Below are 17,167 nucleotides of genomic sequence, written 5' to 3'. Positions count from 1 at the left end.
CCATTTAGATGTGACATTTGTGGCAGCAGATTCAAATACGATTTCAGCTTAGCTGCTCATGTTTCATCTCATAAAACAGCTGAGAAGCGAGCGATAGATGAATTTGCTGAAATTGTTGAGTTGCATGAAAATGGAGATGGAGGTCATATGATTGAGGCCATCGATGTTCAAGATCTTTGCAGAAAGACAGAATCCAAATCAGCTGGAGTTATTGGAGGTGATGAAGAATCAAAAAATCCAAACAATGGTCTTTTAAATTTGTTGTTTGAACATTTAGCTGAAGAGGATCTCTCATCTCTTGGTTTATTCAACAATGCAACGTCATCATCTGCATCAGCAGTTGAAAATAAAAATGAAAACAACACACACTATCATGAAATTTATGATATATCTAAAGATTTTCATAATCAAACAACTGACAAACTGAACGATGTTGTTTAACTGTTGTGTGATTGTTATATACATAATGTCCAGTTAGTTTTGTTCAATATAATCAGATACACACACACACACACACACACACACACACACACACACACACACACACACATATATATATATATTCCATTGTAAAACGCTATCATTATTTTATTATCATCTGTGTCATTATTATTCTTATTAACTTATTTCTGAATAATTTGAAAGATATGTTTAAAAGAGATTGTACTTTTATGTATCATTATTCAAATTATAAATTAGGATTGCAAATATTGATGACGAGTTCAACTTCACGTGATTCAAAAATTTTTTATTCCAATCTTTAAAATGACTCAAAGTAGCAAATGTCTAAATTATTTTTGTTGCGTCTGCCATTTTGTTATGTTTATTATAGTTTGATGTAATTCACATGTATATTTGAGGCAAGCAGACATATTATTTTTTTTGCTGTATTACTTTCATTGTACACAAATCATTTTTCTCATCTTGAGGTGTTGAGGTTTACAATGATATGATTCTATATGGCTACTGGTTCTATATGTAAACATAATAAAAATTTATATAAAATATTATTAAATGTAAATTTATTCAAGATGAACGTTTAACAAAAAAAGAAAATATAATCAAAACGCGTCAACATAAAACTTCATACAATGAATTACAACGATGTTTTACTTAACGTTTAAAAAATTATGAAAATGTAGATTGTGTTACATAAAAATGACAATATAATTATTTTGCCACGATGTGTATGCTGCTCAAAAATATCACCAATTGTTATTAACAAAAGACAGGATGAAAATTGTATCAAGATTTAATTTTAACTGGCCATGAAAAGTGCACAGGTCAATTTTAGTGTAAGTCAGTTTTGTTGGCAAATTATTATTTAACAAAATTATGTTGAAAAAAGCAAGTAATCGTTGTCTTTAACATTTAACTCTGTGGCCACAAATAGTTAATGTCATTTCCATTTTTAACGAAAGTGGCAGAGGGTACTCCGTCCTGAACGATGTTTACTTGCTTGCGTTTGTTGCCTAGCATTGTCGACAGACTTTTGCCGACATTAACTTGTAACTTCTGTTTTTGCCTATAACATAAAATAAACAAAATATTTATAATCATCGTTTCTCAATGAGAACCATATTTCTCTTTCTCCATATATATATATATATATATATATATATATATATATATATATATATATATATATATATATATATATAATTGATGAAAATCACAGCATGTTCGGCCTTAGTTAACTTCCCAATTAACTTTTCGATTTTTCTAACGGTTGATCGTAAATCATTTTCAATAAAAAAAGCTTTTTTCTGTATTCTTATGCCATCTTCAGTGTTCGAATTGATACGTTGTGTACGTGCCCAGATGCTCAAATGTATATATATATATATATATATATATATATATATATATACTGTGTCACTATAATCTATAATATACTTTGTTGATACCTTGTTTGTTCAAAGTTAATACAACAAACAAGGAATCAACAAAGCAGAGTAGCGACACAGTATATGTATATTTTACTTTCCTACATTTGTTCAATTAATTTAAATAAACTTTTTGCGCTACTATAACAAGTTTATAAATAGTGTTAAACAAATTTTTTTTGATAATGTTTAAACAAATCTGGAAATCATAATTGAAAACAAGTAAATAATGTAGTAAGCAATATTAAATAGTTTGACACACAAAACTTACAGATGTAAAAGTCGATTTATGGCTCCAACAGCTTCAACTACCAAATCAAATTTAAATAACGACTGCAGACTAACAACTAAGTCATTTCCTCTGTTTAAGTGAATCACCAAAAGTTGATCTGAGCCTGGTCCTACACTCACACCTGTCATCTTTAATTAAAAAATTGCAGAAAATTAGACCCGTACATGCAACGATATTATGTTTGTTATAATATCCCTAACCTCTGATATAGGAATTCCTTTTGCTAAACATTTGAATGGTTTTTTGCCATCAAGTTTGTATATGAATCTGTCAGTGATCACGATCGCTCTATCTGAAGTTTTCACAAACCTATTGGTCTAAATGTGAAATTATACTATTAAATTGTTAGCAAAATATAGACTAAGAAGAGCATTAGAAAAAAACTAAGTTAAAAACAAAGAAGCTTTCCGTTTTAGAAAAAATCGGAGTTTAGCAATAACAAGAAAAACTATTGAGAAAATGGAGACGGCGAAAGAGAGAAGGGTAAAACTTCAAAAAACTCGCATAAGAGACTTGTGATTTTTGATAGTATCAGGCACTAGATGAGTTAGTACATATACCTTAAATAAATTGAGTGGCGATTACGAAATAAGCTAACTAGGATTTATGAGTAGTGCCAGTTAGTGGAAATCATATATGCATAAACGGAAAAAAAGTTGAAAATGCAGATGATTTTGCCTACTAGGGCTGTTAAATAGCAGCAGATAATGCCTACAAAAATACGGTGAAAAATAGGAATACCAAGCTGTTGCCAACCATTAGCGAATTTTGGATATCTACACTACTCTATGTACATTTGTGAATCAGGGACATTAAAAGCAAAAAGGCTTGACATCGGAAAGCTTGATGTCTTTGAAATGAAATATCAAAAAATATACGAGTGGTGGAAAGATTAAATAGAATTACAACAATAGTGGATAAAACAAAAGAAAGATAACTGATTATTCCAACATATCGGTAGAAAGATTGATAACATTATTGACGCAGAGAAAGATGGATGAAAAAAGTATGAAAAAAAAATAAAGAAGAAGGTGGCCGGATGATATGAAAAAATTGACTGCTTTAAATTTTCCACAAGCTGTCTACTGCTGTTTTAAAAATGATAATTAAATTAAACGTAACTATCATTGACCTCGACGGTCCTTAAAACTACTGGGAAATAATGAAGATGAAAAGTTGATTTAAAAAATTATGTTTACAACGCTTTTAATTATTTGATTTTTTTATGCAGAAAAGTTTAGATTTGTTATTTTTATATAAACAGTCACCTTTTTGATGAAACTAGAAAACCAAATTTTTCTGAATTGATCCTGGGTTTTCAGAAGATCTAAAGTTCTTTCTGCATCTGCACTATTTCTGTTTTCTTTTGGCTGCATTTGATAAGAAATTTCTTGCTTAGTTTGAAAATTTTTATTTAAATCAGACTTAATCCGATACAATAATTTTTTGGTCAACATTTAACCCAAATCATTCTCTATTGGCCAGGAAATTAAATTTTATAAATGATTCAAGATACTAACATTAACTAAATAGTTTCTCTCCCATTTCCTTCCAGGGGTAGAGTCTTTTTTTCTTCCCTTAAGCACATCAGCAGAAAAAACTTTTAATTCTAGCGTAGGCAAGTCTTCTGTCGAAACTTGTTTCAATTTCATATAACAATTCCACCTGTTTTAAAATTATCAAATGAAAGTTTTGAAAACTACAACAGTTGATGAAATTGATTAAAATATAATGCAAGTAGATAATATGGAAAACCTTCATATAGAAAAACACTACCTAGAATGGATTTTCTTGAGAATAGGTTCAACGGGAACCATGATTCTTGGAGGAGTTGGCCACTTTGAATCTCGGGAATTTTTGCTTGTCACTTTGCTGATCATTTATTGTCATTCATTATTAATAATAATTCATCTTATTCATATTTTATTTTTGATGATCAGACATTCAACAGATCTTGTTAAATGGAAAATGTTTTTTATGCAATGACTTATCAACAATCGCTCCAATTTATGTCTTCAGATAAATGGGCTTGAATTAGATACGTTACTGATAGAATTCTTTCATTAACCTTTTGTTTTTTTAACCTAACAGTGATTCAATGAGCACCAAAGAAGGGTCATCTGAGAAGGGCAGTCCCCCAAGGAATCATAATTGTTTGATGTATTATTGTTTAATTTGTATATGTAATATTTTCACATTGATAATTCAGTTTTCATGACCCATCATATATCGTCCCCGCACCAGATCGTGAAAAAGGAAATATTGAGAAAATATTGAAAGATTCTCAGCAAAATAGACCAATCAACGTTAGAATGTTTAAAAAATCATCCCTTCCCATCGCAAAATTCTGGATCCGCCACTGTTTTGTCACCTATTTCATATCCGAAATAATGAAATTTTTCTCCTTTTCTAACCTGAAACGACGTCGCTGTAGCACTTTTTTAAAAAGTGAATTTCAAAACAAATACTACTTATTATTTCAGACTAATGTTTTTTGTTAAACTAGTAGCTGTTTAATGATAATATTACATTGATTCAACAAACTGTTCATTTTTGTTTTTTCAGAAACTATTATATTAATTTATTAATCACAATAAAAACGCTTTTGTAATTCAAGTAAAACTTGCAGAGAAAATGTTACTTGGAAAATGCAAACAAATGTTATGGTTTGCAAAGAAAATTCTGAATCAAAAATAAAAGTAAAAACATGATTTATAAACTGACCCTAAATTGGCTCTAACGCTTTTTATGTAAGAACGTATAACATGATTTCTCCAAACCTTTCAATTGAAAAATTATTGTCGTGATTAAGTTATTTACTATATCAGATCAGATACAGCATTATTAAAAATTAAAAATCTTTAAAGAAAAGTTGGAATATGAGAATATATTTTTCAAATATTGCAAAATGACAATCCAACCAACTCTACAATATTAAAAGTTTTTAAAAACTGTTAAGTAACCCTCTGCATAATTTTTGCAATTTTTGGTATATTATCTTCTCTTTTCTGTTCTAAAGCAAACATAGTCTTCGGACTTCTGATGAAAATTTTAGTTTTTCCGTATTTGACATCTGATTCAAAGTTGTTCTCTCTGATGATAAGCCTGGTACCATCCTGGTCTGATCCTTTTCGAAACGTTGGCCAGGTAGAGGCAGATATTATTTTATACCTGATGTGGTGGTGATGTGTTCAATTGAGTATTCAAACAATGCGTAAAAAATTTTCTAAGAACAAAATGTAATAGAAGAGTTTCTACCACTCTAGTTAAGTGTTTTTGTTAATACTCTAAAAAGTTTGGTGGAAATTAAATATTTTTTTTTGGAATTTTACATATTTTATTTTTCACAACACTCTTCCCACCTATGCTCTCAATGTTATATACGAAAATAAAGAGAGATGTAAATTAACAGGAAAAACCTTTTAAGAAATCTGTCATAAGGCATTCTGATAGCAAAGCCAGCTCTCCTAACTCGAACATTTTCCAAGAGACCTAAATATTTAACTTGGTGTTCACATCTTTCTCTATCAAACTTTACTGGCGATTTGTCTTCGTTTGGTTTAATGCAACGAACGTAAAAAGGTTCCTTTGAGCAGATAAAAACAAATTTATAAAAATTTTGTTAAAGGTGAATAAATAAAATTAATAAGATTTTACAGCATTTTTTCAGACAAATATTTAATTAAATCAGCTAATGTAAGCAGTACAAAAATTAATAAGAAACATCAGAAAATAATAAAATTATTATTTATAAATTATGCACGCGGTAGATAAAATTTCGAAGTAATTGAGAAATTTTTGTCAAAATTAAAAACCAGCGTGCGTTAAATCAGTAGAAATCAATAAAGTAATTAAATTTAATCGTATCGTCGACTAACTTTAGAAGCCAGATTTTTTACGAGTTCAATCATGGAATTTTTGAAACTGGTCCCTGCCGTTGTAGGCCTCTTTGTGACGGCGTCGACACTTTTTGCTCCTTCTGGCCACATTGATTTGATTATCTGGTTCGAACTATCGTAAAGCAAAATAGAAAAATCATAACTATAATAAAGTTATTTTTAGTACGTTTTTAGGTCGTCATCGAATTACGCAAAATTGAAATTTTTAAATTAGGATATACAATTTTAAACATGACATATGGCATTTAAATAGATAACGAGGAAAACTTTTGAAACCACCTGTTATGTAGCAATCGTTTGAAATCTTGAAACAAGAGGTCTTTATTTTTATCGATGAAACCATTAACGCAGTATGTTACGTTACCAGCATAATGCACCACACGGAATTCCTTTCCAAACTCTAGAGTCTTATCATTCGATTTGTTCTGACAAAAAAATGAAAAAAAAATGAAAAAAAAAGTTCCAAGAGAAAGTCAAATATAAATTTTTTTACATAATCATACTTATTTGTTATCGCATTTACACATAAAAATGTGAAAGATTGGTTTCAAATTAGATTAACTAATACAGAAAGTTACGAACAAATTTTACACTCTATTACAAGTGTCACAACGTTTTTATTGCTAATCAAAACAAGACATTGCTGAAATATTTTCAAAGCAAAAGAAAAATAATAGGTAACGTAAACCTTTCTAGTTTCAAAATGGTTGTGGTTCTTCAGTTTGTCACTGAGAGCATCGAGGAACATCTGATCAGTAACCTTACCAACTGTTATGCAGGCCTCATCGAGTACAGCGAAGATGCCTTTGTGAGGCGCCTCCACCAGATCACAGATTATCTTGTTGTTAAAGTAATCTATCTGCATATTGAGAGATGAACAATTTTCATGAATGGCATATAACATGAAGTATATAATATGTGGTATATCTAGAAAAATATTTCAAGACTTATCGCACAATCATATGGCATACACACACACACACATCCGCATGTGGTCGGCGAGTTAGCACTATTATTTTACAATGGCCTGGTTCGAAAGCCTGTCTGTCCAAAACTCAAAGATGCGCCATGTGAGAATTATGCTGTGTTTGCGAGTTTGAAGCAAATTTAATGAATCAATTCTTATGTTATATAATCTTGAAATTATTTTTAGTGGAAATGCAACGCTGATAACTTCCTAACTGACATGTTGCCATTCGATGCCTTCCCTGGTGTATTCTTCCTGCTCCTGCTTCAACACCAGCTCTATGAAAAGTTGCTGAAGCTTTTCATTGCAGTAATTTATGCAGAACTGCTCAAAACTATTGGGCAAGAAAACATTTTTTATGAAACTATACAGTAGTTTGTAAAAAAAACAGCTGTTCAATAAAACAATATTAACAACAAAAAATTTATCTGAATGATACTATGCAGAAAAATAACAAACAATAGCTGTAATGATGTTAAATTTATTCCAGCAAATTCGAACGGCGAAAAGTTACAGACCATTTGTAAAGAACTGAGAAGGTTTTACGATGGGCATATGCTCAATGCTAAAAAGAACAACTTTAATGTTAATTTGGATGGGACAAAGAAATTGGAACACGTGGTTAAAAGTAAGACTAAGCGAGTATAAAGACAGAAAAATAGTTGAATAATAAAATGTAAAACGTTAGAAATTGAAGGCTCGAGAAAGAAACAGAAGACACGGTCTAAATCAAAAAAGAAGAAAAACTTCAGTTAAACAGAAAGTAGAAGGTTAAGCAAAGTCAGACGTAACATGAGCTGGACAAAATAGAAAAAATCAAGTAGAAAAAATATTCACAAACTGTTATCAACTATCTAAATTTGCACTGGTTATATCAAAGCATTGATTTGGCTTTCATACCTCTGCAGGACGAAAGCTTCTTTACAGTGATACAATCAGCGATTAAAAATCGTAAATTTTAAAACAACAAAACAGGTGCATGAACCTGTTATTATCAAAAAGCTCAAAGCCATAGATGTCAAGAACACCGATGATTGTGTTTTTGCTACTGCCAGTCGTCTTTAGATGAATTGCATTGTTTACATTTGCCACGATCCACGTGAATAAACGGTCGTAGATTGCCTGAGTATGAAAATGGCAATATTTAAACAATATAATAACATTATTGTCAGTAACAGAGCTTTTAAATAAATAATGGAATATAATATTGGAAATGACCTTCGCAAATGCGTCTCTTCCATAAGCAGCCTGTTCAACCGTGTGACCCTTTTCAACTCTCTCTCCTTTCGCAGCAACTACTCTGAATCCATGGAGCATTAATTTTACTACAAATAATTGACATGTTTATTAAATTCTTTACATTCAGCATAAAATTGCACCGTATGTGTTAGAAAAGAAAAAAAGGTGTATTCTAAACGCATTTTAGAAATAAATATGAACTTAGTAATGATCATAACGATCAAATTTTTTATACATTCTACAGTTATGAACATGTTTTTAATTCTTGCGTCACAATAACCAAATAACGCAGTGCAAACAATTTTCAAACTATGTTTGTGTGTGCATGACACCTGAGTAGCTTACATCAGCATAACAATGAGCGAGAACATGTCAACACATTTGGCTCACATTTACTTCAAACATAATGAGATGCTTTCAATGTAAATATCTTAAATCAATAACCTCATTACAACAAATTAAATCAATAACTCCTCCAAAATAAATACCTGGAGCAGAGCGCTTTCTCAGCTTCTGTAGAATCAACGTTTAACAGTGATGCTATGTTTTTCAAAATTTTTTTGTCCTTTATTTTCGCATCATCATTTTCTGCCAGAAATTCTAAGTTTCCCTGTTGAACATGAACAAACAAAATAAAAATAAATAAAACATCAGTAAAAAATGTCGCTGAATCGATTTTTATACGAATCTTATTCTTAAGGACTCATTACTTAACATCAAACCATAAAAATTTTACGTAACTGAGTATGAAATAACTAGTCATATCAAATTTGTTTAACAATTTTTTTAATTTAAAATCAGTTGAAAATCACATTTATAGTTAAAAAAGTTAATGTTCATTCTTATACATATTCTTTAACTGTAAATTTCACAATACAACCAACAAAAGAATGTGTAGAATGACATCCGACGTACCAAGTGTAAAATGGCAGAGACAATTTTCCACATGGTATCAATAGCTTGTCCAAACCCAATAATTTCAACAGCGTCATTAACGAGTTTGTAATCTGTTTTGTCAGAAGCCAGGCCGCCCTTCACGTTATTATTATTAACATTATTATTATAGTTATTGTTATTACAAAATGTTTTATCAAAAATGATTGAACAGTTATCATTCATCATCATTCAGAACAATGGTGACCAAGAACTTACGGAATTTGCTTTGGACGATTTGTCATCATTTATCAGCCATGTAGTTCTTTGGGAGTGTATCTTAGAAAATTTATAATCAATATTGATTTTTATACAATTTCTAAATTTTCACGCAATGCAACAAATTGAACAAACAAACTATTCAATCGTCTTACTTCAGTATCTCCTCTTTGATTCAAGTAGGCGTAAGATTTGAGATCTCTTGACAATCCATATTCTGAGAGCCGCCTGTCTTCTCCACCTAGCAATAACTGTTTACAAAAAGAAATCTAATTACATAAAAAAATTCTATTACTTTAAAATTCAGATAAAATAAAAGAATCTAGCTATACCACAGATGTTTTATGAAAAATGTATTAAATAAATTTCAATGGCGTTTGACCTGATAGAATGAATGAAAGTTTCGCTCTCCTGGCTGTTGGTGTACAACTCTTGACTGAAAAATTGTTACACAAAATTACATTTTATGTTATAAATTGGCTATATAAAATTTTGACACAATTCTTCTGAAAATGTTTGAAAGTTTAATTTTGCTGCAGACCATATGTGATTTTTTTTTCGTTTTTGGTAACAACAATTAGTTATAATGAATTGTGCCTACATAATTTAACTCAAACGTTTCTTGGTTATGCATGACAATACATATCAAAGTTTATAAAGTCTACATGCTTTGCTTATCATTGTACTCTTTCCTTTGCACAGATTAAACTAGTCAAGTAATCAAGTATTTTTTAAAAAATCAGAAATTTTTTAAGAGATTATAAAATGAAGAAAGTGAATTTCAAATAACCAACCTTTTCTAAAAGATAATTTTCAATGTGTCCTCCTATTGGATCACCTTTAAAATCAAAGTTGATGTCCATGTATTTGCCAAATCTGCTTGAATTATCATTTCTGTTTGTTTTGGCATTACCAAAAGACTCCAAAATACAGTTTGACTGTAGCAGGATATTTTTCACTCTGAAAAAATTTTTTACAAATTTTTTGAAAGTTGATAAAAATCTCCTAAATGAAAACCAAATATTTGCCAACCTTTCAACTTCTTTTTGTCCTGATACGTTGGTTACAGAGGCTAAATATTTCATAATAATTTTAGAAGCTTCTGTTTTTCCAGCACCACTTTCACCTGGTAAGCAGAGGTCAACATCAGGTCACTATTTACTGTAGAATGTTTTGTGGCATTGTACTAATAAATAAATTTATTTCACCTGAGATAACAATGCATGTGTCTTTGAATTTCCTCTTCATTGTTTTATGTGCTGCATCAGCAATTGCAAAAAGATGGGGAGGTCGTTCAAAAATTTCTCTGCCTTTGTAGGAATCAATGTACTGCTTGTTGAATATATCAAGGGTTTTGTAGGGGTTTACAGATACTATCACCTCTCCTATGTATGTGTAAATTTTGTTGGCTTCAAATCTAATTTGAGGAAAGAATTAAGTTTTAACTGAAAAATAATGCTAGTAATATCAAAACAAACCTTATTTGCAAGTTTTTCATGAAAGAATTAAGATCAATAGAATCCATAAGAACAAAATCTCCAACACCACACTGCCTGCCCTCCTCGAGAACACCAGCCATCTGTGTTGTTTTCTTTATTAATTAAAGGGAAATTTTAAAATTATAAATGATTAATTAAAATTAGCTAATCAGTGTGACAATTTTTACAAATTCTACTTATTTTTAAATTTTATAGTTCATCTTAGGATGTAAGCATATGAATGAATATTACTATTTATAGATAGATACATATTATAAATGTTAATAATATAATACAATTATAATACACATATATTAAAATTATTCAGCATGTTTTGACAAATGACAAGTGTGACAAAACACAAAATACTAAATAGGCTAGGCCAATTCAACTGCTTATTTATAAAAATGCGTCATACACTCTACATACCTTATTAAACTACTAAACTAAAGTTACTAAAGCAGAATAATAGAGAAAGATTGACTCAGGTTCCATACATAAAAGCAAATAAATACCTTCATTGCTATCTCTCTCTTTGGACCCATAAGAGCACTGCAATAATTAATAATATAAATTATTATTCCAATTTTTGCTTTTACTCTTTCTTTTTCGATGAACAATTTCTTCAGTTCAAACTCTTTGAAAATATTTATTGAATGCACTGAACAAAATAGCCATAGATAGATAGAGAACAACACAAGATTATTTTATTCAATTTCGTTTCAAAAAATCAAACGAAAACTTTAGTTTAGTAACATTTTTAACGCTTTGTCAAATTACATCTCGTTTGTTTATATCAGAAAAATGTCTATTTTGATATATCATCCACACGAACTAATACAGGTAAAAATGGTAATGAATAGGTGTGATGGTGTCGTTTTATTTTGGCGGCTAAAACAACACCAAATTCAATGTATAATAGGATTTGAGAACATAGATGAAAATTTCTTGATGGCATACAAAAAGTTATTGACGTTAATTGTATAAAATGCTTCGTTAGTTTTATCTTGGAATTAGTGATTATTGTAACTCGTTCTACTATGGGTCTTCCTGATTCAACGATTCAACACTCTATCCTTCGAGTGAAGCTTTTAACTCTGCTGCTAGTCTAATTGCTCATGCCCCTATCTTTTCTAATATATCTCCGTATCTTGTTCTCTTACACTGACTTCATATAAAATATAGAATCGTTTATAAATTTTATACATCAATATACAAGTCTCAATCTAAATTATTTTCTGAGTACTTACCATATATAGACACAAATACGAACGTCTTCTCATTCTCACTTCTTACCTCCTGTCAAACATTGTTACGTCTTACGCCAAATCTCCGTTTGCTTTTTCTGCCCCCTTTAGTTTTTAATGATCTTTTTGGTTATTTTTGTTAGCATTAGCACCAATTTTATTTTATTATCCGATCTTTAATTAAAATGAAAATACATATATGTATTTTCATATTTAGTAATGTATTTTGATATATCCACACAGGTGCATATACAAAACGAAACATGATACAATATTATACATGACAACATATTTTTTATCGGATCTATCAGTTCGAACATCAACTTCGTCGCATCAATCATCAACGATAATAATCGTTTGAATTAAAGAACGTTAGCATTAGCATACAATCGACTGAAGCAGTTTGCATGAAAGATGACATTAATTTAAAGTCAATAAGAATGGCATACAAATACTGGTCTAGTTAAACAAATTATTTTGGTTTTACTTGGAGAACATTTTCAATTTTATTCACATGATCAAAATTTTGGTCTATTTTGTTTAAAATTATAAAAGATTTTATTAAGGAACAGTTCATATTTTGTAAAATCTTATTACTATGAATTTTTTCAATTGAACATAGCCTAAATGCCAACGTGCGAATTGTGGAAACGGAGTTGCGTGGCAGGAAAGTTTGTGAATATTGGAGACACGCATGCTATATTGCACCAATCAATCATTCGTCTATTCTGTTTGACTAGCCACAAATATTGCTCGATGGTGTCACATTCACACATTCTTCCTTTGTATTCAATTTGATTTTACTTTTGCTTGTTTATATTTTGAAGACAGAAAAAAAACAATTGTGAAATAATTTTACATATATTGTTGAAAGGATGAAAATTATACTGAGCAAATTAACAAATCGAAAAAGAACGAATGTGTTTGTACGCAACTGCATTGCCTAACGTACGTACGTACTAATGTATTACAGATACGCGCACATGTATGATCGTACTGCGTAGTGTACATGCTTATAAGGAAACATGCGTGCCATGAAGACTTATAAGCAGGTGAAGAAACAAAGTCCCCTATATAAAAACTTTTGTTGACAACAAATTACAAGCAACCAAACATAAATAAATTTTGATAATAGATAATATGAAGTTTGCAAAGTTTAGTTTGAACGTTTGTTTTTTGTTACAAATTTTGGGCATTTCAGTCATTAATGGTGAAGCGAAAAGATCGCTGAAACGTTTTGGCACAACGAAGTCTCTGAAACAATTCCAAAATATGAAGTCTCTTAAAGGTTAGCATGTCAATTTTTTATAACATATGAAAGAAGTGTTTGTTTGTGTTAAAATTTTGAATGTTCACAGTTTGGAATTCATCCCATTAACTTGTCATTTTTTGGTCCAAACTTATTTTTCTGTCACAAAATTTAAAAGCAATCCACATAGTTATTAAATACCGGAGGCGTAGGCAAGGGGTAGAGGAAACTTCGTCGATAGAAGTGGAATATTACCTATCTACTGATTATCTTGTTGTTTCTATTTAGTTCTTTGACTTTTTTTTACCTCAGGCGTAATTTATAGGAAATATGTCACTTTGCCATTCACCCCGCCATTTTCTACCTATAATATGGTTTGTTTTTTATCTTTGTTCTTATGTCGCCATGTGGTATTGGAGACAACGTCTTTTTCATTTTTTAAAACTTCAATCCTTTTTGGTCATAAATGGAGATAACAGCTATTTAGTAATTTTTCATGTAGAGGAGTTTTACAAATGAATAACATCAAAAAATCATTTCCGTTCTATTTGATTTAGTAATAAGTGGAAAAAACAGCTATTTAGTAACTTACAAATGCAAAGATCAAATGAATAAAATCATAAAATCCTCATCTTCATACATCAACCTCTCAATATTACATGCATATTTGAAATATTTTTTACCGAAATTAACATTAAACGAGCATTCTGCAAAAAATATTTTTCTTCATCTTGTCATATCGACCATGTTATCCTAGTCAACATCCTCATCATCATCATCATCATCATCATCATCAACAACAACAACATCATCATCATCAACAACAACATCGTCATCATTGCCACCACCAATCTCACTCACCACCACTGATTAGCACCACCACCATCATCATCTTCAACACCAACGTTAACATGAACATCCTCACCAGCAACACCTCCACCAACAACAACACCTCAGTCACCAAAACGATGATCATTGTACCCCGATGGGCCGTTCGTCAGAGATTCGGATAATTAAACTGCTTTTTCTTTACAACGCTCATTAATGCATACATACACACCCACACACGCACACACACCACACACACTCACACACAGAGACACACACACATACATACATTCACACACATTTATATATGTATATATGTTGGTAATAGACCATAATTTTTACAATATTCTATAAATTCTACCAAAACATATTAACGCCAAACATTCGGTAGAATTTATAGAATATTGTAAAAAAAATATGTGTATATATATATAAGCCATATGTATGTGTGTTTTTCTGTGTATGTATTGTTTGTGTGTTGTATGTGTGTAAAATATTATATGTTATTTGATTATTATGAATCAACCAAACAATCCGTCTTTAAAAAAATCAACCATTCGCAATAAATTACTTCGCGTAAAATTTTTCCATAAAAAATTATTCGTCGCCTTTTGCCAACATTATAAATGCCCAGGCCAAGTTGATTGTTTGTATAATGTTCTCATAATCTTGATGACATGCATTGTTCGCCAATCGCATGGTGGGCGTATGAGATTGTTTGTGGTGTTGGTGCCATCTCGCACCCTTTCCCTCACCTCTCTCACCTCGTTTATATTTTGCGTTTTGTTGGGTATTCTTGCTGCGTGTCGAGTCACATTAGACCTCTTATATCCTTGCTAACATATTTTCAAAATAATTTCTATTTCAACAAAGTGCGAGTGCATAAATGTCATTTTTTCGAAGCTCCGATTTCATACAATTTATTTTTTTTTGGAAGAATTTTTTTTGAATTACCAATTGTAATTTTAGTTATTTATAGCATTTTTCATTTTTTAAAGTTTGTCGATCGAAATTTGCCGTTCAAAATTCATTATTTGTGTTTTTTTCTATCGCTATGTATAGCTACATTTACATTAAGTTAAAACAAAATGCCCACACAAACATCGTGTAGAGGATGTTTATTTGAAATAAGCGTCAAAGCGTAATGAAGTCGTCAGTGTTTTAAACATAAACGGAGAAACTTTCATTAAGAATTTCATTTTGAAAATTTGTCTACCGAGGCCTATTGAGGCCGTTAGTCAAAATGGAGACCAATTATTCAAACATCATCGCCTCGCTATTATAACTATAAAATGGCCGTTTATTTTTGCCCGGTTTTTTTTCTGTTTCCATCTCTTTTGCTGTTGCTTAGGAAGTCTTTTCTCGAACGTGGTTTGTGAAGATTCAGTTTCAGATTTAAATTTGTTTTATGGGACGGATGTAATTAGGTTGCAGCCTCTCATGGGATCACGTAAAAACGCAACTACGTGTTGATATTGATGAAAATGTCGTTCTGACGAATAGGTGATTGATGATGTTGCTGACAGAAAAAAATATGAAACATGATAAAACAAGTGAATAGAAGGACGGAATGATGAATGGTGCAAGGTTAGGACCCGCCGAACAACTTCTAATAGAATCTACATGTTTCATGAAATATTACTTTTCATATTATACTGTGTAAATGTTAACAATTTGACAGCATTCTCTACATGCATATTATTTAATTGATATTTTAGTATCACGTACAATTAGGTCATTCACTGATTTTAATTATCTACTGAGTTTAACGGACACAAAAAATTAGTTTATAAATTTCATACCAATGGTATAGCGAATTTCTACACATTCTTATCTAAAAATTGTCTACTATTATGAAAAATAACATGCCGTTAAATAAAAGAACGATATGTTGCAGATTCAAATTTATGTTTCTTTGGTTCATGTGTACGTTGGAGAAAGTGGAATTTCCTATTTCCTATAATTTCGTAAGTCTGATACAAATAAAAAATAAACGCTGTTTTTTCACAAACACTGAACGCCTTTGTGTATAAAACAACGGAATCTTCGAATTTGTACATTTTTGAACAATTCTCGGTACTTTAATTGTTATTTTTTTTTAAATCATGATTCATAAAAATTATTAAACAACTTTCTGAAATATTTACAATTTACTAAGTTGCGCAAAATTTTCTAAAACTTTGAAAAAAAGCCTTCTAAAACGTTCTTGAACTGTTAAAAATGTCATACCGGTATTAAAGTTAATTAAACCAAAATTATTTCACGCTTTTTTTTCTTAATAGGAAACTATGGAAAGGTGTTTAGCGGGTTTGCAATTGAAGAAAATCAGTATCGTCGTCATCGTCATCATCATTTAAGATCCTCATAAACCATCATTTTAGATCATCATAATCGTCATTCTGTTCTTCTGCAATGACAGCAGTTTTAAAACTAAAACTCGTTGTCAGAATGGTCTGTTTTATTTTTATCTGTTTCGATGTGAACGTTTTAAGAAGTGAAGATAGGTTTCTAGCATTGCGCAAGAAAAATCTTTTAAGAAGAAGATGATGGGTAAACATAGTAAACTGCAAATCAGTTTGTTTGTCAGTGTCGTAAATTAAACAGCAACGAGACAGCCATATTTCTAGTTAGGCCTATTGGTGTTGTCTATTTAGTTAGAGGTATATTTTAAATGTTGCTCGTATTGTATATGATCTTTTAACAGTAACTAACTTTGTTTATTAATAAGTTTGCGTTGTTTTATATATCGTAATACCACATTTCAAAGTTGTGAAATAGTTGCTTTAATAAAACTATTTAATAAAAAAATATCATCAATTATCTTGAATAAATTTATTTAGAGAAAATTTTAAAAATTTCGAAAAAAATGTTTAAATTTGAAAAATTGTAAACAACGCAAAAGTATGCCGGTAACAAATGACGAACTTGTT

The 17,167-nt window shown here is 30.4% G+C and overlaps 1 protein-coding gene across 1 annotated transcript; it reads right to left on the bottom strand.

The window, feature by feature from the left end:
- Positions 1–1,016: 1,016 nt before the first annotated feature.
- Positions 1,017–11,708, bottom strand: HELRODRAFT_187944 (hypothetical protein). The gene is made up of 24 exons (XM_009011129.1): positions 11,429–11,708; positions 10,914–11,026; positions 10,644–10,852; positions 10,468–10,561; positions 10,230–10,395; positions 9,818–9,871; positions 9,591–9,686; positions 9,199–9,315; positions 8,772–8,893; positions 8,263–8,344; positions 8,030–8,166; positions 7,264–7,378; positions 6,766–6,936; positions 6,357–6,502; positions 6,057–6,189; positions 5,598–5,764; positions 5,142–5,349; positions 4,903–4,958; positions 3,955–4,050; positions 3,699–3,843; positions 3,447–3,548; positions 2,379–2,495; positions 2,158–2,306; positions 1,017–1,525 (listed from the first exon to the last, which is right to left on the bottom strand). The coding sequence occupies exons 1-24, from the start codon at positions 11,456–11,458 to the stop codon at positions 1,372–1,374; spliced, it is 2,979 nt and encodes a 992-aa protein (XP_009009377.1). The 5' UTR covers positions 11,459–11,708; the 3' UTR covers positions 1,017–1,371.
- Between the last annotated feature and the right edge of the window lie 5,459 nt (positions 11,709–17,167).

The sequence above is a fragment of the Helobdella robusta genome (assembly GCF_000326865.2).
Source record: "Helobdella robusta unplaced genomic scaffold HELROscaffold_1, whole genome shotgun sequence".
Lineage (NCBI taxonomy): Eukaryota > Metazoa > Annelida > Clitellata > Rhynchobdellida > Glossiphoniidae > Helobdella > Helobdella robusta.
This window is presented reverse-complemented; position numbering and strand designations above follow the sequence as displayed.